The sequence below is a fragment of the Aspergillus welwitschiae genome, assembly GCF_003344945.1.
Source record: "Aspergillus welwitschiae strain CBS 139.54b unplaced genomic scaffold BDQ94scaffold_22, whole genome shotgun sequence".
Lineage (NCBI taxonomy): Eukaryota > Fungi > Ascomycota > Eurotiomycetes > Eurotiales > Aspergillaceae > Aspergillus > Aspergillus welwitschiae.
In genome coordinates this window covers 291,582-315,891 of record NW_020798716.1, presented here as the reverse complement: position 1 = coordinate 315,891, position 24,310 = coordinate 291,582, and the positions used below count along the sequence as shown (strand labels likewise).

Sequence of the window (24,310 nt, the reverse complement as noted above, 5' to 3'; positions counted from 1 at the left end):
GGCTTCAATTTCCTCCACAACATCTTCTGCTCGCCCCTCTTCATTCCAGCTCCAACAACCGCTTCAACTTACTCGGTCATATCACCAGCACCGCTGCCACCAGTATTCATTTCAATCTTGTCTCCAACGCAGTCCCTACATTATCTTCACAACCGCAAGACCAGCACCCAACACCACATTCATCACCCCTCCTCCCAACCGCACCATGTCTTCCGACAACGACTACATGTCCTTCCTGAACAAGGCCAACGCCGACCTCAATGCCAGCCAATTTCAGCCCCAACGAGGCAACACTTCTTCCACCCCACGCACTCAAACCATCCACACCAACGTCCGCGTCCCCGCGCCCCTCACCTCCGTCGACGCCTTCTACGTCTCCGAAACAGATGAGCCATTTGAACCAGTTGCTTTGAAATGGCCTGATGCAGAGCGTGGAATTTGGCCTGATGCTGGTGAGTCTGCCTGTTAGACTATATACATATCTATTGGATGTTGTCTACTGGGACAGAAAGCTAATGTGGAATGGGATAACAGCTGCTCTCTCCAACCTAGTTTCTCCAGATGCGGACCTCTCCAACTCCATCGAGACCTTGACATTTTCGACGTTCGACCCGAGAAATCAGTATGCCGGGGTGGTGAGAGCCGTCAGGGCTGCCGTTGGGGATGAGGAGGGCGCGGCTGTCAAGGTCTACCGGGTTGAGGTGGCGAGGTCGAGGGTGGAGTACTTTGTTTTGGCGCTGGATGGGACAGAGGGCTTGGTTGTTGGATTGAGGGCTAAGGCTATTGAGACCTAGGTTGGTTGTTCATGGGTGATGTTGGAAGTAGGATAATGAGAAGATGACTTATGTGAGAGCGCTGTGATATCAGGCCAGTTTTATGCTTAGAAATAACGTTACTCAAGTTGATATAAGCAATACTAATATGACTATCTGGGAATGTTCTATGCATTTTAGAAGCGCCTACGTGCAGTAGTGTCACGGCCCTAACGCTCATTCACTTCACCCCTCTGACCTTTAGCGCCATTTGCACGCTAGCGTAGCTAGTATAACTGGGCCAGCCATCTATATGCAGATAACAGCATCAAGCTCTGCTCAACCCGCCACCAATGTGCAGACTGGTGTTACGAAGGCCAACGCCGAAGTGAATCTTTTCATTATGCCAAAGAAACTGCGTCATGATGCACCGGATTGATTGACACCCGGGTAATCTTTCGAGCATAGCGGCGTATTCACGGCTATAAACACAATGCCCTATATGGCAGTGAGATGTGTTAGATCAAGTATAGTCAAGTGCTATATAAGATGCCCCCTCTATGGTTGGATGAGGACTTTATATTCTTCTTTAGATTCTCTCTCTCGTTCTCCTGTTCGTCTTCGTCTTCGTCCTCTACTCGTCCTTTTCTAATCTTATACATACGAACATACACACAAACCCTACGTCAACCTCAACCTCAACCATAGAATCCTCACTACAACAACCATACACAAAATGGAGCCTCACAATAATCCAATGGGACACCCAATGGAACCTCACACTACAACTACATTAGACCAAATTATGAACAACAACATGAACAACAACATGAACAACCAATTCCAACCCCAATCCCAAATCCCCATGCCCCCTCCGCCTCAACCTCAACCCGAACCCGCCCCTCTCATCGAGATCCTCATCTGCATCAACTCCCACGGCACCCTAATCTGCATCCAATCCAACAACGCCCAACCAACAAGCACCGCAATCCCCATCGAAACCATCATCGCCAATCCCACCTCCTACATCTTCGCCTTCCGCGACCCCATCGCCCTGCACTACGCCTTCTCCAACCAAGCCACCTACTCCCTCATCACCCGCCACGCGCACTACATCCGGCTGTACCTCCTTCACGACCTGCAAATCGGCTACCGGCCAAGCTCTCCCACCCCCATGCCCTTGTCACCCCTCAACATCGACAATCTCTTCTTCTACGACAGTGCCGCCGACCCCAACACGAAGTACATCACGCCGCCCAGAATCCTCTGTATGCCCCTCGTCAGACAGCCCCAAAGGATGGACAATAACAGGGTCTGCACCATCTCGTGGCCGGGTTTTGATGCACTCATGAACAATTGGCGGTATGCGTGTAGGGCGATTCCTTGGGGCCATGATATCTGGTATTTGGTTTTTAATCTTGCGTCGAGGGGGGCGAGGGTGCCGCAGGGGGTGAGTAGGTCGTTGCAGATGCTGAGCACGGCGGTTTGTTTGAAGGAGAGGGTGAAGGGGAGGTTTCGGTGTGTGGTGGAGGGGTGTTCCAGGGGTGTGGTGGAGAGGTTTGATGAGTTTTTGGTCGCTAATGTGGCGGTTATGGGATGGTCGGTTGTCGGGGATGACGATGAGGTTAGAGTTGAGGGGTGGGGTGATGGGGGTGGTGGTGGTGGTGCTGTTGCTGCTGAATGTGTGGTGATTGATTGATTGATATGTTTTGAGGGGTTGATACTGACGATTCGATGTTTGGACTCAAGGGTGAAGGTGATTATGGTGGATGCAATGGTGCAATGGGAAGTATGTGGTTCTGAACTATTTGACGGAGGTGTATCTATTGAGATTCGAGAGGATTCGGTTGTCGGTTTAGGTGGAAGGACTAGAACTGGTGATTGTGAGTTGAGGTTCTATGCAAACTGTTGTTGATAGTTTCGGTGGACTTGGGGTTCAGATTCTGAAGGACATGGAAAGTTGCTGTATGTATTACAATGTATATATTATCTACCATGGAGGTGTTCAATGAAAGCAGTCTTTCAGGTCCGGTCAATTTTCAGTAATAATGGGTAGTAGTAGGTTGAGCTTAGTTCGACTTAGGGGAGGGTTAGTAGAGGTACCAAGTAACCAACTAGGTTCATGCAGTGTGGGATTGAAGTAGTCAGGGACTGGTGTATTGGTTGGGATCATGCTATCAATATGATATACTCCGGTAATATATCTTGCCGGCTTCAATTGGTGGAAATATCAAGTTTCTACGTCTTGTCAGTACTACTAGTAGTTAAGTGTGCTGGCATCTGCCACACTGGTCGACCCGATAAAGTATGTGATAGCATTGTTGCGTAATAGACAGATTGATGTATTTAGTATGGTTCAAATGTTCTGTGGTCGATGAGGTTGAGTGGATTTGATAATGGTTTAGTATACACACACATATATATATATCTGTGTTAAATCATTGAAGTCGGAGTTAGACTGATGCATTTACTACACTATTCGCATCCTCAGTAGTGAATCAATATTCTCTGCTCCCACCATGACTAGAAATTAGAGAGATAATCATGAGCATATTTGATAACTGCCCCAATGGCTCATTAAGGCGTTGTAGCCATTACTTGCTGGATTAACTTTAGTCCTGATCTGGCTGTGCCAGACCTGACCAGAGCTGACGTGTTGGTGGCTGGTCTGGGTTACACACCAATATAATTCCAATTTCAGGATGCAAACGCAGCTACTGATCAAACACCCTGAAAGCTCTGGATTTTAGTTCACATGAGTTGGCTGACTATTAAAGGAATGTGGTCCATGCGAATTACATAGCCGCCAAAGCACAGGCCAGGGGTTCCTAGCGCTATACGGGGGATCTTCCCACCTCTACTTACAAAGGACTGATAGATGATAAACCTAGATCTAAATATCCATCCTCAGCGCCTAGCTGACCAAAGCAGGTACATCGCCAATGAGCCAGCTGCTTTCTGGATGGATTAGCCCCAGTCTCTATTATAGTATGTTTCACAGGATCTATTGGACCAAGATGGACCGATGTTATGTGGTCAGCGGCTGGATTGACTTTCTGCCTGGTCAACACGTATTGGGCAGTCGGGCTGATAGTTCTAGAATCAACCTTATAGCCAGCGAGGGTAGCGAATTTAGGTTGGATAATATATCCCTTTGACGGAAATAGTGCGGCTTCCAAGTCCACCCATCGGCAATGGCTGAGCACTCCCGTCCGGGCCGATAACTAGCAGAGATTCGTAAGTGCTCTGGCAACGGGATATCATAAGGTTGGATTATCCAGGGCAGGAGTCAATTGAACAGGGGACAACCTGGCGATTCTTTGCTGCCTGTCTTATATCCTCAAAGACTATAATCCAGGCAGCCAGGAGAGATGGAATGCAGTCGTCAATGGCCAACGGCGGCAAGAATGCGGGAAGGAGAGAGTTCAGGCGTGTTTGTTACCAAGTTACAATACCAGATGATCGGCGCTAAATGAAGTTCGCGCAACTGCAAGTTACTGTAAGTTATCTGTTTGGGAACTAGTGGCCGTTCCATCCTGGTACGGACTAGTCCCCAACAGGACTAATGCGCCCGAGATGGATATTATTTTCGGCCCAATCTGGAATTCCATGGTTCAGGGCCCGTCATTCTCGCCAGTCAAGGGCAACCGGATTCCTTCCCAGCATTCAGGAATTTCACCTGTCATGAAAGGGTTGCTGGGGAAAAGTTGAACCTTTCATCAGGTGTAAACTCCGTACTGACTGCGTAATCAGGTGTATACGTGGTGATGTGCCCCCCATGTGCAGCAGCAGCTCATCACATTATTGGAAGGAAGACCGCAGCCACGGACGGGGATCGGGGATGCAGTATAACTTCAATTCGAGGCAGCATCCATGCAGGTGCCGCCCTTCCGGGGCCTTGCAATCCCACCAGGGATTTTAGACTCTTAACATTGATTAATGCATTCCACCGTGTCGTTGCACCCAGACCACCTCCTGTAATTAACCCCTCCTGCAGCTGTAATGCCGCCGTCACCCAGCAGAAAAATCAAGGTGATTCCATTCGGGTGTAAAAAGGGGAAATTCAAGGAAAAATAAGGAAGAAAAAGCTTGGGTTCATCCATGCATGTAGGACCGACTGCCCACTCGAGGGGATTGACATTGTTTGTTCACACGCTGGCTTGCGCACACCTTCATCTCTCTCATTCTCCCATTCTCCCATTCTCGCTCTTTTCCACCTTCATCTTCTTCTCTTCACTTCGTGCGCTGCCCATCCCTTCCTTGAACCCTGCGTAACGGCTGCCTCTGTCACCCAGCTTTCCTTGGACTCCAGTTCGCGTGCTTTTATCTTTTCTTTCACTCTCTTGCATTTTGCCTCCGCGATATTCGTCGGCTTGTGAGCGATTCAGCGGTTCACCACTCCTTATCTGCACAATTACTTTGCTGTCGCTCATCCCACAATCCTTTAGGATCTGGAGATCTCATCCCGGCCTCAGTTCAGTCCCTGCGTGAAGTCAATCAATCCTCGTGTCCAGCTTCTATGCACTGGCTCTAGGATATAATTGGACATCAGAAAACCACTTTCACTCTCATTATCGCATTGTGACACCCAGTATCTGTCGCGCGTCCGTGTTTTCATTCATTACTACTAAGCAGGATTTGACAACCTTCGTTAACCACACTTGAGCTTGCATTGAAGTATCTGGTCTGCAGAGGGTGGGCACCTGCCTGACCAGGTGGAACATAAAGGACGCGAAGTGGAGGAAGTGTGATCTAGCAAGCTAGGAGGGATCTTGGTATACTGGGTAATCGCTCATTGACACCCAATCTGCATAAGCACCATTGAGCTTCAGACTTAGGATAAAAAGCCGTCCAGTCCAGTCTCTTCGAGGCGGACTTTCTTTTCGCAGGATGTCCGAAGACCCGATCTTGCGCGAGACACCTCACATCCGTGTCAATTCGGGCCAACATGACCCATTCGCCGACTCCGATGATCCCTACGTCTCAGTACCGCCCCAGCAGATGGGGCGGACGTTGACCCCCGCCATGGTGCAGTCGACCTCTGAAGCCACGTTCCCGACGACATGGGGCTCGCCCACTCCCCAGGAATCAACTGAGCTCTTAATACCCCCGCGGCCCTACCGCTTCAGAGAGGAACTGCGGTCTCCCGAATTGTCGATTCGGTCCTCGCGACGGACGAGCTGGAGCTCAGAGGCGGTCAGCTATGATGCCAGAGCTTACCTGTACAGTCGATTTGAAGATTCGCGGGCACCGTCGCGTGCAGAAAGTGAAGGGGATGACGTGAACACCCAAACAGTGACGGAAAAGTACAACATAATGCCAACAGAAGGATTATTATTGTTCCCGGAGGATGTTGAGAAGGATGACTATATGCACAATCCCGATCCAAATGACAAGGACATAGTGTGCGATGTATGGAACAAACGGGGTCTGATTAATCTGGGTGGGCTGCTCCTCATGACAGTGGGCTTTGTAGTGCTCTTTGTTGCCTACCCAGTGATGTGAGTTCTTCCTGTCCTGGCTATTTGATTTCGGTGCCATGCTCCAATTGCAAATATACTGATGGGCCATTAGAACTGCTCTGGGTGGGATAGATAGAAAATACGTGCCGACATGTGACCCGGCCGATACTCTGTGCCTTGACGTTGGGGATCGATCAGGCCTTACCAACCTGAGGACCGGATTGATAGACCCGGACACGCCTGAATCGGCAATGACAAAGAAGACAGCGGATGGCAAGGAATGGCAGTTAGTAGTGAGTACTGGGAGAAGATACTGTGTGCTACAACAGTGAATGGTCATTGACCCGCCAGCAGTTTTCCGACGAATTTGAGACCCCTGGCCGAACATTTTATGAGGGGGATGACGCCTATTATCAGGCCATGAATTTCTGGTATGGTGTGACGCAGGACCTAGAGGCTAGTACTGATATCGTATTTCATCAATATATCATGACTAACCGATTGACAGTGGTATGACCCGGATGCGGTCACGACGAAAGATGGATCGTTGGAGATTCGCTTCGATGCGTTTACAAACCATGAGCTTGGCTACCGCTCGGGAATGGTGCAAAGCTGGAATAAGCTGTGCTTCTCCGGTGGACGCTTGGAAGCCAGTATCTCCCTACCCGGAGCTGGGGATGTATCTGGATTTTGGCCTGGGTTCTGGGCGATGGGCAACCTAGGCCGCCCGGGCTATGCTGCGACCACGGATGGCACGTGGCCATACAGCTACTGGGACGGATGCGACGCAGGCATTACGCCTAACCAAAGTTCTCCAGATGGTATCAATTTCCTTCCCGGCATGCGTCTACCGGCGTGCACTTGCGAAGGTGCCGATCATCCCACCCCGGGCAAGTCCCGCGGCGCCCCAGAAATCGACGTGATCGAGGCCAGTGTAGGGCCTCTGAACAACAACCCAAACGCATACATCGGAACCGCGTCCCAGAGTTTACAGATGGCGCCATTCGACATCTGGTACATGCCTGACTACGGTAGGTGACTGACGTTGCTGACAAGCATGCGCCTGGCAATCCCTGATCTAACAATCTGCAGATTACACTGCCGTGTACGACCCTCGTATCACCGAGATCAACTCCTATCGAGGCGGGCCGTATCAGCAGGCTATGTCTGGCCTGACTAACCTCAACAATCGCTGGTATAATGGGACCGAGTACCAGGTATATGCGTTCGAGTATACCCCGGGTGCGGTAGGCAACGTGACCTGGTTCGTGGGCCAGGATAAGACCTGGACCCTAGACGGGCGAGCTATTGGTCCTAACGGCAACGTTGGACAGCGAATGATTCCCATGGAGCCGATGTCGATAGTTATGAACCTGGGTATGGCATGGAGTTTCGCTCCAATAAATGCCACAATCCGCGACTTGATGCCTGGGATTATGAGATTTGATTATATCCGCATATACCAGGATCCGGACAACATCAGTGTCACCTGCGATCCACCAGGCTATGAGACGACCGAGTATATTGCCAGCCACGCAGAAGCGTACAATAACAACAACGTAACAACATGGTATGTGTATCCGTCCTCTGGACTTTGCAGCACAGGGTTTTCTAATGCATAGCAGGGATGAAGCCGGCTACGACTGGCCCACGAACTCATTAATGCACGGGTGCTAATTCTTTCGACGGAACGCGGGATTCGATCTTCGAGCATTACCTAGCGTTGCTGGAAATACCAGATCAGTTTCAGCCGGTCTTCATGATACAAACACCGCACGGCTTACTGGCATGCCCATGGTGCCGGTCATAGGCGCTTGCGAGTCATTTTAGCGGCATTATCCTTTGGCGTTGACGGCGTCTTTTCGTCCTTCGAGCTGGTGGTTTGGGGTCTGACATATCGCATCTTTATCTTCACTTGTAATCTATGCAGATTTCTTCGCATTTACCCGGTTGCCATGTGGTGCTGGGATGGTTTGTGCTTTTAGCTTGAAAGTGTAGTGGCTTTGTCAGGATTGGAGAATTATTTTGAGTGATTGGGAGGCAGGCAACGTGGGATGGAAGTGGATTGTTCGAGCATTGAGTGAGTAATGGTCGAGCAGATAGAGATACTTGATAGAAGTGAATACCAATGAACCATCTGATCATGACTGATAGTATCCCTCGCAGTGAAGCGGTTCGTAAAAGTGACCTGTCAACCCGCCATGTAGGGCAGCCCCGTGACTAAGCCGCGCGCTACTCCCATCCCTTCTCCGCCATCGTCATCCTCTCCACTCTTTCCTCTCTCTCTTCAACAGCTTCGCGCCAGTTCTTTTTGCAACCCCAGCGTGACGGGAGTTTTGACTTGTCTGATCCTGCCGGACGGGGTTGAACACTACTTCTATTACAAATTGCCATTTGTGCAGCTTCTGTCACCTTCGGTTCGCTCATATCGTCTGATCTGCTCGGAAGCTCGACCTGTACAGTGTATGCACGCTGCGGAGCTCGTGTCGCTCTACCGAATACTTTGAGCACGAATCACACAGCACACAGCACAATCCATTCTGTCTATCAGCATACCAGCATACTTTCTGCACTTTCTACATCTATGCGACTTTGCTTACATGTTCAACCGTCATCAATCATCCCCCCGTGATTCCTATCAGCACGCATCAAAGCATAATCACATGCTAAAGAAAGCGACTTGAACAATACCCACTCTGCGCATATACCACACACATACATACTCCGCACACCTCAATTACCACCACCAGTCCCTCAACTCACCAAAGAAGAGAAAAAGAAATAAAAAACAATGTTCAATCCCAACATCCCCCCTCCCAACCGCGGCCGTCGCCAACAAGATCCCATCGTGATCGCCGACGACGAGGAGGACGAAGAAGTCGAAAGCGACTACCCGGAACAGATCTACATCGAAGGAGTCGAAGACGACCAAGACTCATTAGATCGCGATCTCGACGATGACGATGACGACGACGACATGCAAGTAGAGTACTCATTACAATCATCACGGCCTCACTCGGGTATAATGGGGTATAGTAAGTTTTCCCCCCTCTTCCCCTAATATGCAGCACAGCACCCCGCAATCGCCTTAATCCTACCACCATCCAAACCACGCGATGAAAAACAAGAAAAAAACGACAACCACTAACAACTTAACCCTGGGAACAGCATACCCAACAACCCCCACCCCCCACCTCGGCCCAACTCTCTACCAAACAACCCTAGATCAAGAACGCCAAATACGCACTCGACTCCGCGAAGACCGACACGCCGCGTTATGCGTCCTCTTAGATAGGGAATTACTTACTATTCAGGCGTTGGCGCATCAGGAGGTGAGACTATCCCACCCTCCCCCGGTACCTCCCTCCAACAACACCAAGACTACTAACATGGACAATGTCTAATGTACAGACCCTCCCGCAAACCCGCCGCCGCTTCCTATCCCGTCTTCTTGCCCCGGAGGACCCCGAATCCGCGGCCTCGATCCGCGCAGACCGGTTCACGGTGCAGCATCCCAGTACGAGCAGTATTGCTTCTTCGTCGACGGTTGCGATGATTGTGCCGCGTCAGGTGGTGGATGTGCATGAGACGGATGATGCGGGGTGGAGGAGGCCGATGGAGCGGGCGGGACGAGGGGGATCGGTAAGTGCTGGTGCTGGTGGGATGCAGTCGTCGCCGGCGTCGGTGGGGTCGGGGTCTATTTCTGGGTCTGGGTCTGCGTCGGCATCGAAGATGAAGGGGAGGATGGGGACGCCGGATCGGGTGGGGAGGGGGGGTAGAGGGGGCAGGGGTTTGCAGCAGTCGGCGTCATATTGGGAGAGGGAGAGAAGGAGGGGGTTTTGAGGGGTTATAGTAGTAGTACGTACTGACTAGATGCTAAGCTTTTCTTTTCTTACAGATATTGGGTCTGTCTGTATATTCAACAATAATTCAATGATTCAGCAGCGCTGCGTTTGTGTACATACAAATCCTATCCAAACCATACCATACCATATTCCGTCAATCCGTGATAAAACATACTATACAAGGAGGGTTGCAACTCATGCATAACGTGCAAGATAATCAGTAACAATAAATAAGGGCAAGCAAACAAGCAACAAAAGATGGCGGTCCAAGGAAGAATACAGACACAGGCGCCCAATCATCTATAGTGGTGTATAGATAGATCTCCAAAATACGACTCAATCAATGCATGAGCGTCTGTGTCTTCCAATGCGGATCCATCGTACCAAAAGGGTATCTAGTAGACCATTATTCGGCCTGAATCTCAATATATCCTCCCAAAACACATGGGGGATGCCAGCACTTCACTTTTCAACAAATTTCAAAATGGTAGTAGCACCTTTCCACCCACAAGGCCTGCAAGGGGGCCGACCACGTCACATGCTGAGCCATGGTATGACAAGGTTTCGTGGCGTATAGTTCTCTAGAAGTTCTGTCCCCACTATGACCCCAGTCTAGTGCGTCGGCTTGAGCATGTCGACTGGGCGAGGGTAAGCGCCAAGCAAATTGCAGCTACCTTATCCACGCGTCTCAGCGTTGAGCAGGATTGCTGCATCTCCAACTTGCTTGCGTTCGGAAACTTCCCGATTGCGCATAAGCGCGCTTTGAATATTCATCGGCGTCAATCCTTGGGATGGTGGCGGATCCGGTTCCGTGTAGAAAGGATGCAGTCGGTGGGAAGTGGAGAACCGGACGCGACCATCCCTCATGACTGGTAATTGTCATTGCAGGGGCTCCGAGCTCGAAGAGAGTCGGTTAAGATGGAGATAGACGTCCGTGCCATACCTAGTGTCTGGTTAGTGGCCTTGATTCGTTCACAATAATGCCGGCGCGGGAACTTGGCACTCACCCTTCCATACTGATCAGCTTCAGATCGCCACCAAAGTAGCGAGCATACAGTCGGCTAATTGGCAGACCGTACCCAAAGCCAGCCATGGGAGCCTTGAAGTCACTCTTGTCAAAATCGGGATCCAGGCTAGGAGTTTGCTCTACGGTAGTGTACATATACGTCCAGACCAAGGGGATGGCGGAACGGGGGATGCCACCACCTTCATCGGAAATCTTGATGGTAATGTCTTCTTTGCCCTCTGCGATGATGACCTTGGTGACCGGGAAGGCTTCCTTGTCTGCGCCGTGGGCTTCCACGACAGCACGCAGGGAGTTCTTCAAGGTTTCAAAGAGCATATGGGACAAGTGACCCGGAACATACATGAAGTTCAGATCGTCCTTGCAGACAAGTTGCACTTTGGGAGCATCAAACAGGCCATAGTAATCCTCACAAACGAAGCGAGCGTTGTCGATAGCCTCGAGGGCCACCTCGCGCACATTGGTTTTCGTACAAATGATACCGACATAGTTTGGTTGTCGCACATGCGTTTGTTCTGTTAAGGCGATGTGTTGACCAATCAACATTCGTATACCAATCCGAGACATGTAGAACCGATCGAGGAAGGACTGGACGGTGGAATCAATCTGCAGACGTTGACGCTTTCGTTTCCATTCAAGAATACCTTGAGCCACGGTAGTTACAACACTGTCGTGTCTCCGCTTGATGTGCTGCAAAGTCTTGGCGAAGCGTTCATTGTAATCATTCAGTTCTGGCGGCCAATCTCCGTGGTCGTCAGATGGAGCATAGTATCTTCGGCCCACGGCGGCGCCTTTACCGTTGCCGTTGCCATTCAACAGGGACGAGGGAGACGACCGATATTGTCCTTCACGGATGCTAGGGTTCTGGGTTGTTTCGGAGAGGATCCTCGAAGTGCCTCCGTTGAGCCTCCCCGGACGAAGCAGACGAGTCTTGACTTCCTGGGTCAGAGTAGGTCGGGGGAGGTTAATGATTTCCTACATTATCACATGTCAGTCATCCACCCGAGAACCAACTCCCGCGAGTATGAGTCATACCTCGAACGACTGTGCGTACCAGTCCTGGACCTTCTTGATAGATGGCATTTCACTGAGTCCATCTGGAAGTTCTCCAAGATCCTGAACACGATGAGCGAGGCGTATTGGGAGTTCTTCGGAAAGGAATTGTGAGGCGCGAAAGAGGGTGCCTGGTGCGGAAGAAGATCACGAGGTTAGCGGGCGGTGGTCACTCGACTCGAGGAGTTGGAAGAGCGAGAGGGCTTCCGATTGAGAAGAAGAAGACTTACCTGTGGAGGGTCTATCTCCAAACTGCACCATCTGCCGGAGAGAGACACCAGTTGCAGGGAAGCTGGCATAATGTCTGATGGTGTTCATCAGGCTCTCCGACGGCTTCCACATGATGTCAACGCGAGGATCAGGCCAGACGGCCTGGAATAGCACTCGATACAACCAATATGAATTCCACAAGTGCTCCAAATGATCGAGAGCAGCTGGTAGAATACTTGGTCAGTCAATTGTGACAGTCGAGGAGAGTGGGAAGTGGGAGAAGGACTACCGAGGTTGAGGGACACCTCCGCTCGCAGACGAGCTCGGAACGGCGGGCGGTATGAAGATCCCCGGAATGGTGCCTCGCAGAGAAACTAGGAACTCGGCGGGCAAGAGACAGAGAGATATATAAGGGGATCAAACACCGGGGGGGTGAGCCTCCACGGGGTAATATGGATAGCAAACAACAATCACAACAACAGCCAAGAAGGTCCAGATCTTTAGTTTGGGGAAAAGAGAGAAAAAGGAAAGAGAGCACGGGCGGAGGGAAGTGGGCAGGAGCGACCGGTGGAGGATGACTCTTTTTGGATGGGCTGCTGCGGAGACTCGCGATTCCCGGGGAGTCACTGGTCACGTGCGCTGGTGGGGGGCAGTTGCCGTCTGCGATCCCGTGCTTGGCCGAGGATGTTGCTATTTCCTCTGCCGATTCGGAGCCACTCTTTGGATCTTGCCCATCGCACCACCCGGTCATAGGGAAAAGCAGGAACCGTCCGGGCTCAAATACTCCGTGAATCGCCTGCGCTGCTGCTGCTACCCTCGCAGATCTGTATTGCCCCATCTACGGAGGAAATTGGTCGTGGCTGGCCATTGTCAGTTACCTCCCCTCTTGCCTCATCGCGTAGACCCTTTCAGCCGACTGTGTCTGTGGGTGGCATTGTATGCACCTCCATCTTACTTAAGCTGATATCTTCCGGTACTGTAGTGTTAGGTTAACTATTGACTAGTCAGGAAATAGTTAGTAGATAGCTGTAGTCCATAGCAATAGGTCGACGCGCACGGGATTGCCGGTGTCAAGCTGAACCTTTCTCCGGATCTCCCCTTCGTCCGAGGCTGGTTCGAATCCGGGGCACGCGCACACTCCGACTGGCCAGAACCTATCCAGCAAGATGTACGGAGTAATAGTCCAGAGTCCCTGGTTCCTAGTCAGTCTCAGCTTTGCTTCTTTGTCTTTCCCTCCCTCTTCAAAAACGCAGCTCGCTGCTTTTGTCAAGGTACACCTGATTAGGTTCACCCCTTCCCGCGGGTGTCCCCAGTGACCCGTGGTTCTTCAGAGGTTCTCAACAAGCTTATGTATACGGTGTTACACCGGCTCCCGATTAGTAGTCTGTTTCGGACAATGGGTGATTCTTTTGGAGTTTATCGCTTGTTTTTTTTGATCGGCCTCGTGACCACTCCCCAAACGGTCAGGATGAAAAGAACTCTAGTCACCTGCCATGTTGATGGCCAACAGCACTAACGGGAAGCTGAACTAGAAACAATGAATCCAAAGAGGGGAAACAAGAAGGGCAGATGTGGGAGAAGAGAAACACCCCTCTTATGACACGACACGAAAAGACTATCAAATGTATTGTTGTGGACGTATGCTCGTGGCCTAGTATTCCGTATTGTCCCTGCATACGAAAAGCGAAGAAAGTTCTGGGCAACAATGTCCCTGGACAGCCACATCGTGGCTTTTGTACTTGGGTTGGTTCATCACCACTAGGAATTGAGTCACTGGACACAACAGCGGAAAAAGCAAAAAGACCCAGGTGGAATATTTAAACGACGGCCGCAGCAGCGAAGATCCTCGTGGTGCATCTCCGATGGGTAGTCTACTGACGGTGAGAGCCAATCAGGCTGGGCCGCGTTCTGATAAAGATGAGGGAGGATGAGATACGACGCGACGCGGTGAGAGAACACCTATCACCCCCAAACCGCTGCATAGGGCTGGAAAGAGGCGGAGCAGACAAGAAAAGAGAGAATACAAAACAGTAAAAATTTGGGAGGAAAAAAAATAATAAAAAGGAAAGTTGAAAGAAAAGGCATGGAACGGATGCCCAACCCAAGGTTTTCAGGCAGGTGGTGACTCCTTCCTCATCATTGCGTCGTCATGATCTTCTGTCATTTCTGCTCTATCACTTTCAAAGAAGAAGAAAAGTGAGTTGAGTCTGCGAGAGATGGAGCCCGATTTTCCACAACCCCCCGTCTACAACCCACACCCTTCCACCCTTCCACCCACAACCCCCCCCTGTCATGAAAGGTGACCATGGACTGGCTGGAAGTAAGGCCCCTTGTTCGTCCCCTAAAGGGGGCTCTCTCACCCCTTAGCTGCAATCCCGGGGCCATAGTTCAGTTAACTCCAGCTGGCGTCCCTCTGGTCTCACATTCAATTCTTCGCATGTCCTTTCCGCCCGAAACCTTCTTGAACAGTGGAGTCTCGTTAACTTTTTTGACACCTGTCTGGCCCACCAACCGGAGAACTAGTTGTCACCTCGAGTATCTGCCCGTCAGGTTATCTGACTGGCCCTCATCTCACCGTGCGGTGTGAGTTGACCGTTTTAAAATCGCCGAGGAAGCACCGGCAGCTCTTGGGTTGACCCTGAGTTTCTCTTTCCACGGGACTTCTTCTGGGGATACCGATTTTTTGTTATTTGTGTTTTGGTTTCAGAATTTGTTGTTGGTCTCACCACCTTATCTTGGGCTCAACTTTTTCTGATATATATATTACTATACTGCTTCTTATATATTTATTTATTTTGTTTTTTATTTCTTTTATTCATTTTTACCGATTGTGTGATCTGTCCAAGATCCCGAAGTGGTCGGGAAACGCAGTGATTACGATTAGAGGGGCAAACTTTTCCATAATAGGTGAGTGAAAAGTGTCCGATTTGATGTCACGGACCAATTTCTTCCCCCGAGGCTTATTATTATTTGTGTGCGGGAGTGGGTTTGTTGCCATTCTTATGTGTTATGATGATGGCTATAGCTCATACCGGTTGTGGACTGATGGATCGGGACGAGAAGGAGGGGGGAAAATGGATCCATCGACCAGTTTGTTTACATGCAGTGGAAGGATGACTGTCCCAGGATTTTATTCCAGCGGCTTTGATTGAGGGCACTTGTCGGTTTTTAGTTGTTCGTTTTTTATTTCCGTTACCCTGTGGGTTTATTGTTCTAACCCAAAAGGAACAAAAAAAAATTGGGGTGCGAAAGAAAAATGATGCAAACCGGCATTGCACGAACATCAAAAACCCTCGTCATGCCTTTTTTATTAATGATATTTCATTATTAGTATTTATTTATGGCCTTTGTTTTTTTTTTTTTTTTTGTGTGTATTCTGGGGTTCTTCTTCACTTCCTCGTCTCCTGGGGTCTATGATTTCTGATTTTCTTTTCATTTTCCATTTTTTTTAACTTCATAGATTTTGATGATTAGTTGGCTTTTTCCTTTTTGGATCTCATATTTCTTTTTCCCTTTGGCAATTCTTATTGTTAATCTTCCCGATTGCACTGGAGAAGGCGTTTACCAGACTATCTGGCTGGGTTGTTGCTGTGCACTCACTCATTGGCAGGAACCCGATAGAGAGGATCCGCAAACCTTCCCAGCATTGCCTTTTTTGCGCTCATGCTGGTGAAGCCGAATCTCTGCCCTTCACTGGCCCGGAACCAGTCAATTAGCCCCTCCTTCATAATTACTACTTGCCCCTCCATTGCCTTCTAGGTTATATTTCTGTCACTCTGTTGATCCCATTGTGTGTGCGTGTGTGGTCCTGTCATTGGAGCCTTCGTATTGGTTAATATTCAGGGGGAAAAAAGAGGATCACTTTGGAGCCAAGACAGAGGAGACCAAACAGACAAGGAAAAAAAAAAAAAAAAAAAAAAAAAAAAAAAAAAAAAAAAAAAAAAAAAAAAAAAAAAAATCAGAAGAGGGGAAAAAAAGGAAATAATATAGCGTGAAACAAACCAGTCAAACCAACAGAACAAGACTGGGTGGGAAGTAGAAACCTGCTCAAAAAGGAAAGAACGAGAGGCCACTTGGTGGAACGGATTTGGGGCAACCGTCGACTTTGACTGAAGGAAATCTCAGGTGGCAGGGCGAGGACGACACACGTCCAGCTAGGACTTTAGGAGAGAAAAGAAGAAGAGAATCGAAACAAAGAGAGAAGAGAGCAAGGAAAGAGAAGAGGAGAGAGTGAGAGAGGCACCAATTCTTGGGAATAATATCATCCCAATCGGAAGGAGACATCTAAAGGCCTCCCTCCACTCTTCAGCTACTCCCCCCTCCATCTGACCCCCTCCTTCTCTTCTTGGGTGGTGATTGTTTGTTTCCTGCTTCAGGAAATTAGCAGCTCAGAGTCTCCAACCCCGATACCTTACTATTGCTTCTATCTCCATCATCATCATCACCATCACCACCATCACATCTACGTGCCTCTTTGATCACCGATTCGGGCGAGTCGTGCCAGACAAGACGGCCTGTCTCCGGCCTCAAACTACACAAGTCAACCCCCTCCCTTCCTGCTCCGATACTCTCTACTATTCTATTTGTCCCCCTTCGGGGTGCTTTCCCTGGCTGGCCCCATTACGTTGGCTGGGAATCCTGCCTAATCCGAAACCTCAGCTTGGACTGTGACTGGACTGGTCCTGAGCAGTCAGTCACCTAAGCAAACAAGAGCTTCTGGTACTTCAGCAGATGCATCTGTCCTGACTCTCTTTCCTTCCCCCCCCTTGTACTACCCCTCCAGCTGCATGTTCATGTAAACAAACCCAATATGTCTCGCCGTCGTGCTTCTCACAGCGAATCATTGGGTCTCTCATCTACTATGAACGAAGCTCTTGCCTATCCTTTCTCCGGGATGCAGCAAAGCAATGCTCCACAGCGACGCGGCCCGATCGAAGGGCCCAACGGTCGACGCTTGATTCGTAGGGTCACCTGGCGATCCTCCACGTACAAGTTGATGGCTTGTCTGTGGGTGTTGGGTGTCTTTTATATCGTCTGGCTGATCCGGGATGTCTTCTACTACCCCTTCTACGCCTCCTCCAGACAGCCTGTTACCTCCAAAGACGCGAATGAGTAAGTCCCTGGATGCCTTCTCCCTGCCAATTTCCTTGTTTTCTTTTTGTCCTCCTTGGTTGACCTCATCGTTTCCTGGTCCATGACCCAAATTACTCATCTGGCCCCGTCTTGTACATAGTTTGCTGGCTCCCTATGTGGGTCGTCAAGAGTGCGACATTTCTTCCCTGTCCCTCTTCAGCCCCCCTCAACCCGGTGATGGCGAACGTGCTCCAGGCAATCCATACTGCCAATCTCGTGATGCCCTGCTCAACGCCATGAGCAATGGTGGGCGTCACGGCTTTGACGCTGCGTATACCTCTCAAGGCAAGTGCCACATCGATTGTTTCGCTCCTCGTATCGGACACTTCGGCTTCTCGGAGGGGCCCCAGAGGGACAACAGCTGCTTTCCTGACAGTCAAACTGACCGCCCCCTCCAGGATGCTCTTATCGTTGGTTCACTAGCGCCGAAGTGTGCGACATTCTTCGGAAATTCGATGGAATCGTCTTCGTGGGTGATGATACCTTGGCCGATACTTATGCAGGGTTCAACATTCTCCTGCGGGAGGACCTGGCCACTGGATCCCTGCGAGAGTGGGAGATAAGCAAAGGACATGGTCACGATTGCCGATGTGAATCCCAGTTCACCAGTAGCTTGTGCCTACCCCTGCGGATCACTTCAAGTGACGAGGTATACGCGCAAGAAGGCAGCAGTGCCACTCGCAGGCCTTACACTTGTTCATCTCGTAAGCACCCCCAGCGTCCTAGCCACCATCAATGCTCACAATTGGGCTGGGTTACTGACCCCTTCTGTGCTCTCAGGTATTCCTCATGCCTTCCTCGCTACATCCAGCTCACCTGCCCCAAGGGGTGTGATTGAAAAATTTCGTCGAATGGTCGCCCGAGGAGTCGGCCGAAACAGACCCGTTCCCGTGATCCTGAGTCTTTCCCTTTCCACATCCTATTCCTTGTCTACAGCTAAAAGCAGCATGGATGAATGGCTCACGCTGGCCCAGGCCAGTGGACGGAACACTCCTTTTCTCTGGGTAGGTCCGACAGCTCCTGGGCTTCAAAAGGACTCGAGGGACAACATCCACGCTTCCAGCTGGCAGTACTCCCAAGACGCCGCCCAAGAAGCCCGCAACAGAGGCTTGGATGCCCTGGGTATGTACAATGCGACCCTTCAAGCAGATAGCTGGGATGGTAAGCACTACGGAGAGAAGGTGGCTTTGATACAGGCGATGATGGTGAGTAACCCTCTGCTGATTTTGCCGCTAAGCGCTCTCAATAACAAGCTCCTTAGGTTGTCAACTGGCTGGCTGCGCTTTGAATTGATGACTGAGCGGCACTATGCCAGCCGTTTAAAGGTTCCTTTCGCAAGTAATTACGGTATTGGATTTCACTAAAGCGTGCGCTCCATTTAACCCAAATCACCCCTAGGTATTCTCATCTAAACAGTGATCGACAGTGTTTCTGTTCTTCGCTGCTTTTCTTGTCCTATAGTGTCTTATCTGTCGAACATTGACGACCCATTTGATGTACTCTCTGAGAGAAAGATTGCTTCTGGTGGATGGGATGGGCGTTTTGTCATTTCTTTTCCTATCTTCTTCATTTTCCTTTTCATTTTCTTTCCCTTTTCTTCGTTCTTCATTACTATATCGTGCATCGCATATCTATTCACTGCCTTTTCTTCTACCCATCTATTCATCTATCTTGTTCCATGTAACCCGCAGCTTCATCCACACCACGTCTGTTTGTTTGGTATTAAATGGCCATGGCGTTCTTGAATTTTTTTTAACACTATTTCCTGTGTCTTATGTTTTCTCGATTGAACCAGCCACAATACATTCGCACTGAAGTTATAGAACCCTAGATAGTTGAGCGACAAACAGCTGACTGGTCATACATAGTGGTGCCCGCAACCGGAAAGATCTACAATGCCGTAGTCCACTATTAAATAGGTTTGCATACGGTGTCTCTCAATACAGCCTGAGGCGTGAGTGAAATGTTGCATTAGATTTCTCCCCACAGTTTTGAGTTCTGCCAAACTTTGTTTTACCACAGCCGACTGGTTGGGCCGTCGGGGCTGCAGCAGCAACTTCCCTGTCACTGCGTCTACTAGGCTTCCGATAAGGACGGATAGTACAATGGGTATATAGTGTGTATCTCTCCGCTACAGGTACTTCGTGTAACGCCACTTAAGATGGTAAAATACGGACAGACCGACTAGCAGAATATTTATTCAACGTGCATTATTAACATCTCGTATCATTTCATCAATTATTATCTATACACATGGTCTTTTAGACTGCTGGAATCTGCTGGAACAGCTTTTCGGCTTTCTTCCGTTTTGGACAAATCAAGGTACTTGGAACAGACTTCGCTGGCATGTCGCATGACTAGTTTCACTTTTGTGTATGGAGAGATTGTAGGGGGGGAAATGCCAATTCGCTCCTGTCCGGCCTGCCCGCTCGGTATAACTCCATGACGTGTTTATATGTGCGCGCGTGCGGAAGAAACTATACGTAGAGAGCAGAGGTCTCGGCCTTGGCGACCTGGGCCTCGTAGGGCTTGAGAGCCTCCTTCACTTCGGTGGAGAGGAATTTCTCAACCTGCTGGGGAGCACGGCCGACGAAGGTGCTGGGGTCGAGGAGAGCGTCAAGCTCATCCAGGATGGGGGCGAAGAAAGCAGTGCGACGGACACGGTCGAGCAGGTCGTTGTTCAAGCCGAGCTTCTTGACGTTGTCGGCGGCTTGGTGGGAGAGGACACCTGTTGTAGCGCAAGAAGTTATTAGGTTAGGGCTAGCTGATGTGGGACTTGATTTGGGGGCCGCGCGACGTACGGATTTCCTCGTGGGCGTCCTGACGGGACAGACCCTTCTTCACACAGGCCATGATGATCTATTATGTTATGGTTAGTATTATTGACAGGGACGGTTCTGCTCGCGGAAGGCTTACGTTCTCACTGTAGGTGGTCTTTGAGTTAGCAAATGTTACGATGCAGAGATGAAGGCACTGGGTACTTACGTGGCCATGAAGGGCAGCTCATCGTTGACATGGCGTCTGATAACTTCGGGGTAGACAACAAAGCCGGAGGTGACGTTGTCTAATCGTTGTCAGCATCGGGAGAGATGATTGGGAAAGAGGTTTGAAAACTCACTCAGAAGGATGAGACAGGCATCGGCGGAAAGGAAGAGTTCGGGGATGCTGATACGGCGGATAGCACTGTCATCCTGTTCATGCCGTTAGTTGAAGTCTGTCTAATAACGGGGAGCGTCTCGCAAACTTACGAGAGAGCGTTCGAACCACTGGGCGGAGTAGGTGTCCAGAGCATCCTTGGGGAGGTTCTGAAGGTGTCTTCCGAGGGAGCACAGACGCTCGGACCGCATGGGGTTACGCTTGTAAGCCTGCACAGACCAACCACGTTAGTATTTCCTGTCGCTCTCATTGGTTCCTTGAATTTTTCTCTCACCATAGCACTGCTACCAATCTGGTCCTTCTCGAAAGGTTCCTCGACCTCCTTCAGCATGGCCAAGTGACGAATGTCAATGCCAATGCGCTCGCAGGTCGAGCCGAAAGAGCCAAGGGCATTGCCAACATCAACATCAATCTTACGGGAGTAGGTCTGGGCGGAAATGATGTACGCAGACTTGAAACCAGCCTTCTCGGTGACCAGCTCATCCAGCTGCTCAACCTTCTCATGGTTGCCCTCGAAGATCTGGAGGAAAGAGGCCTGAGTACCGGTGGTACCCTTGACACCACGGAAGCGCAGATCATCGCGAGCCCGCTCGAGGTTCTTCAGGTCCATGAGCAAGTCCTGGATCCACAGGGAGGCACGCTTTCCGACGGTAACAAGCTGAGCGGGCTGTCCGTGGGTGAAGCCCAGGCAGGGCAGGTCCTTGTACTGCTTAGCGAAGGCAGACAGCTTGTCAATGACAACAGCAAGCTTGGGGATAAGGATATCGAGTCCGTCACGGAGGAAGATCAGGTCTGCGTTGTCGGTGCAGTAGCAGGAGGTGGCGCCCCAGTGGATGATTCCGGCAGCGGCAGGAGCGACCTGACCATAGGCATGGACGTGAGCCATGACATCGTGTCTACGGCGCTTCTCCTCCTCAGCGGCAACCTTGAATTCGTCGTCCTGAATGGTGAGGTGAGCCTTCATCTGCTCAATGGCCTCGTCGGAGATCGGCAAACCGAGCTCTGTACGGGTTAGTCGGGCAAGCGGGAGCGGGGTGACAAAAGCGTCACAGAGGACAGTATAAATCACCTTTCTCAGCCTCGGCAAGCCAGAGCCACAGCTGTCTCCAGGTAGAGAAACGGTTTCTGGGAGAGAAGAGATACTTCATCTCGTCGCCTGAAGATTGGAGTCATGTTAGTCCGATATCGCACTATGAGGGCACGAGATCGCCAGCGGTAAATCCGAGAGACTTACTGGAGTAGCGCGAGTTGAGAGGAGTCTGGTAGACATCGTTACTGGCAGACATCTTGGCCGTGAGGAATTGAGAGGATTGCAGAAGGAATTGAGGGAAGAGAAAAAGGAGGAAAGGCGGAGGAGGGGCGAGGCGAAAGTTGTGCGGGATGGCAGCAAATTTCTAGTGGAGTGGATGAACACGGCGGGGTCTCCGCTTATCGGTCACGTTATCGCCGGAATGGCTTATCATCACATGATGGCCCCAAACGTGGGGGAAAGATTTACACACACACATCAAATCTCACTATTATCACATTATGAATATAAGAAGGTAAGGTAGGTAGGTATATATCTAAGATGTCGATCCTCATGTAAGCGCTGCCAATTGAGCCGACAGGCTGCCTTTGTCGTATTTGACATATTTGCCTCGCCCCTTGTCGATCTCATGATAGCGGTCCCAGAATCGTGCATAGAGTGGCTCGAGAACAGCCTGGACCTCCCGGGCGAGCACCCCGCGGACCTCCCGCTCCATATACAGTGCCTTGTGACGGGCCACCAATTCGTCGAAGCTAGCATTGAACGCCTTGAACTTGTCTTTGATGGCGTCCTTGTCTTTAGAGGAGAGTGATTTAACAATGGCAGCGGAGTCGACAACGCCTCCAGACGCCGGTCGTGCTGACCCACCAGAGCCCCGAGAGGTATACTGCACGTCCAGAAGATAGTGGGACGTTTCTTTCCATGCATCGAGATAAGTCGAAGTGGCCCGTTTCCGAAAAGTATCGATTCGTGCAATGCTGTCGGGAGAGCCAAGGTATCGGGCTAACTCAGAACTCTGCCGTATGGAGCGATCAACCGTACAGAATACGTTGGACAAGAAAACACCCTGGACTGCCTTTGAGCGGTGAAGCGCTCGGCCTCGAGCTTCCAGAGCAATCATGAGAGCTTCAATCATATCGAGGATGAAGTGCGATAAAAGCGTCATGCTGTCCGGGCTGACATCCAAGGGCGCCGTGGGCGCTGCATTGGTCGTGGACCGCCAATTTCCATCTCCCAGGGATGTCAAGATCGATGCGAGCGGCCCCGAATAGCCTGTCAGGGTAGTAAGGGAACTCATGACTTCATTGACAAGGGGAACAGACCCGCCATCTGGCGGGAGCATGGCAATCCCTGCAGCCTTGCGTTTTGTCTCCTCCAATAGCTCCGAAAGCGACGATTTTGCCGTCTCCCGAACCGGCCTAAGAGCCTCGATGAAAAGGCTTTTCAACTCGCCTGTTTTCGACTCCACACGGTACGACATGGCAGTAACAATCTCGATGATCTCGAATGCTAAAAAGCAATCCGTCATGAGGTTTGCTCTGATGTACTGGTTGAGCTCGCGCAAGGTTTGCGCGTATTCGGTCAAAGCGGAGCGACAAGTTGCTTGCAGAGCCAGCCCCCGTTGATCCCCGGTAAAGACGCGTACGAGGATATCATGTTCTGCATAGATAAAGCTTTCTAAAGCGTTGGAATAGATTCCGATACCGTTGGTGCCTTGCTTGTAGGGGCCGTCGGCAGCCCGTCGTTTGACAGTATTGAGAGATGCTATGGCCAGGTTCTGCAAGCTCGATGTGATATATGGTCCACGAATATCGGCGTAGATTTTGAGGGCGGGGTTTCCGCCATCACCCCGCTGCGGCCCATAGCTCGCTGCAGAGCCGATAGCCGAACATACTGGACCCAACTCCGCGACGGTCTCATCAGGTAGCGAGGGGAATGAGAGTTCTAGAGCGAGGCGCAAGTCATTAGTATCTATATCCGAGTGAGAGTTGTGTAGTGGACACCAACCTTTTGTTAGGTAGTGTAATGGTTCGATCGGATTAACGTAACCGCTCAAAGTGCCGCGGAGCATGTCCTGGAGCTGGGAGTTTCCAAGCACCAGCAATGAAGTAAATTCGGAAATAGCTTTCTGGTTCGATCGCAGATTGGTTGAGTTGAGGTCGACCAAGGCCTTTTCCACGCGCTTCACAGCAGAGAGGTATTGCGACAAACCGACGGTCTGGGGGCTGGACGGATGTCAGCCAAACATTCCCTAAATTAGCCCGATCCCAGGAAGATGCTGCCTACCTTGATCGTATAATTCCTTCTTCCTTGCCCTTGGCATCCAGAGGCTGGCGGAGGCGCTCAATGGCTTCATTGACTTTATCTATGTTGCTGTTGGTGATCTGTAGCGATTGGGTATTGCTGTAGATGGGCCCGATCGCATGCTTCACCACATTGCCCCCGGTTTCCAGACGATTCAACGAGCCTTGAATCTTCTTCGTAAGGAGCTTGAGCTTCTCGAGGTTGGCGTACAACACCTCCACCTCTGCGCTCTCCTCCGCGTAGGCGGCGTTCCTGGGAGCAACCATGGCTGTGAGGATTCGACCCTCGATCGGCGCAGGTCCCACTAGTGTGTCAGGCAATCAGGGATGCGTAACCGGAAT

General features: G+C 50.6%; 9 protein-coding genes across 9 annotated transcripts; 6 read left to right on the top strand and 3 right to left on the bottom strand.

Moving 5' to 3' along the window:
* The first annotated feature begins 28 nt into the window (after positions 1-28).
* BDQ94DRAFT_146598 (uncharacterized protein) lies at positions 29-934 on the top strand. The gene is made up of 2 exons (XM_026766856.1): positions 29-452; positions 535-934. Exons 1-2 carry the CDS (start codon positions 206-208, stop codon positions 792-794), a joined length of 507 nt encoding a protein of 168 aa, XP_026624778.1. The 5' UTR covers positions 29-205; the 3' UTR covers positions 795-934.
* Positions 935-1,488: 554 nt separating this feature from the next.
* Positions 1,489-2,451, top strand: BDQ94DRAFT_171824 (uncharacterized protein; the record flags this gene model as incomplete). The annotated part of the gene is made up of 1 exon (XM_026771834.1): positions 1,489-2,451. The coding sequence occupies one exon, from the start codon at positions 1,489-1,491 to the stop codon at positions 2,449-2,451; it is 963 nt and encodes a 320-aa protein (XP_026624777.1).
* A 3,191-nt stretch (positions 2,452-5,642) lies between these two features.
* On the top strand, positions 5,643-7,891 carry BDQ94DRAFT_160438 (SKN1/KRE6 family beta-glucan synthesis-associated protein; the record flags this gene model as incomplete). Its single annotated transcript, XM_026769218.1, has 6 exons — positions 5,643-6,253; positions 6,327-6,507; positions 6,569-6,685; positions 6,723-7,245; positions 7,307-7,784; positions 7,840-7,891. 6 exons carry the CDS (start codon positions 5,643-5,645, stop codon positions 7,889-7,891), a joined length of 1,962 nt encoding a protein of 653 aa, XP_026624776.1.
* A 972-nt stretch (positions 7,892-8,863) lies between these two features.
* BDQ94DRAFT_56438 (uncharacterized protein) lies at positions 8,864-9,666 on the top strand. The gene is made up of 2 exons (XM_026776065.1): positions 8,864-9,249; positions 9,383-9,666. The coding sequence occupies exons 1-2, from the start codon at positions 9,006-9,008 to the stop codon at positions 9,616-9,618; spliced, it is 480 nt and encodes a 159-aa protein (XP_026624775.1). The 5' UTR covers positions 8,864-9,005; the 3' UTR covers positions 9,619-9,666.
* Positions 9,667-10,787: 1,121 nt separating this feature from the next.
* BDQ94DRAFT_56421 (PDK/BCKDK family protein kinase) lies at positions 10,788-12,620 on the bottom strand. Its single transcript, XM_026776064.1, has 4 exons — positions 12,367-12,620; positions 12,119-12,267; positions 11,067-12,058; positions 10,788-11,002 (listed from the first exon to the last, which is right to left on the bottom strand). Exons 1-4 carry the CDS (start codon positions 12,476-12,478, stop codon positions 10,939-10,941), a joined length of 1,317 nt encoding a protein of 438 aa, XP_026624774.1. The 5' UTR covers positions 12,479-12,620; the 3' UTR covers positions 10,788-10,938.
* A 3,661-nt stretch (positions 12,621-16,281) lies between these two features.
* BDQ94DRAFT_146578 (uncharacterized protein) lies at positions 16,282-17,332 on the bottom strand. The gene has a single exon (XM_026766855.1). The coding sequence runs from the start codon at positions 16,628-16,630 to the stop codon at positions 16,394-16,396; it is 237 nt and encodes a 78-aa protein (XP_026624773.1). The 5' UTR covers positions 16,631-17,332; the 3' UTR covers positions 16,282-16,393.
* BDQ94DRAFT_171820 (uncharacterized protein) lies at positions 17,157-18,767 on the top strand (the record flags this gene model as incomplete). The annotated part of the gene is made up of 5 exons (XM_026771833.1): positions 17,157-17,458; positions 17,580-17,794; positions 17,878-18,183; positions 18,260-18,684; positions 18,741-18,767. The coding sequence occupies 5 exons, from the start codon at positions 17,157-17,159 to the stop codon at positions 18,765-18,767; spliced, it is 1,275 nt and encodes a 424-aa protein (XP_026624772.1).
* Positions 18,768-18,870: 103 nt separating this feature from the next.
* BDQ94DRAFT_56369 (uncharacterized protein) lies at positions 18,871-19,352 on the top strand. Its single transcript, XM_026776063.1, has one exon. It carries the CDS (start codon positions 18,974-18,976, stop codon positions 19,292-19,294), a length of 321 nt encoding a protein of 106 aa, XP_026624771.1. The 5' UTR covers positions 18,871-18,973; the 3' UTR covers positions 19,295-19,352.
* Positions 19,353-19,956: 604 nt separating this feature from the next.
* On the bottom strand, positions 19,957-24,235 carry BDQ94DRAFT_160435 (Cullin repeat-like-containing domain protein; the record flags this gene model as incomplete). Its single annotated transcript, XM_026769217.1, has 12 exons — positions 19,957-20,207; positions 20,281-20,338; positions 20,396-20,402; positions 20,465-20,543; positions 20,598-20,670; positions 20,728-20,844; positions 20,910-21,637; positions 21,705-21,760; positions 21,920-22,029; positions 22,267-23,609; positions 23,673-23,890; positions 23,952-24,235. 12 exons carry the CDS (start codon positions 24,233-24,235, stop codon positions 19,957-19,959), a joined length of 3,324 nt encoding a protein of 1,107 aa, XP_026624770.1.
* Positions 24,236-24,310: the final 75 nt, after the last annotated feature.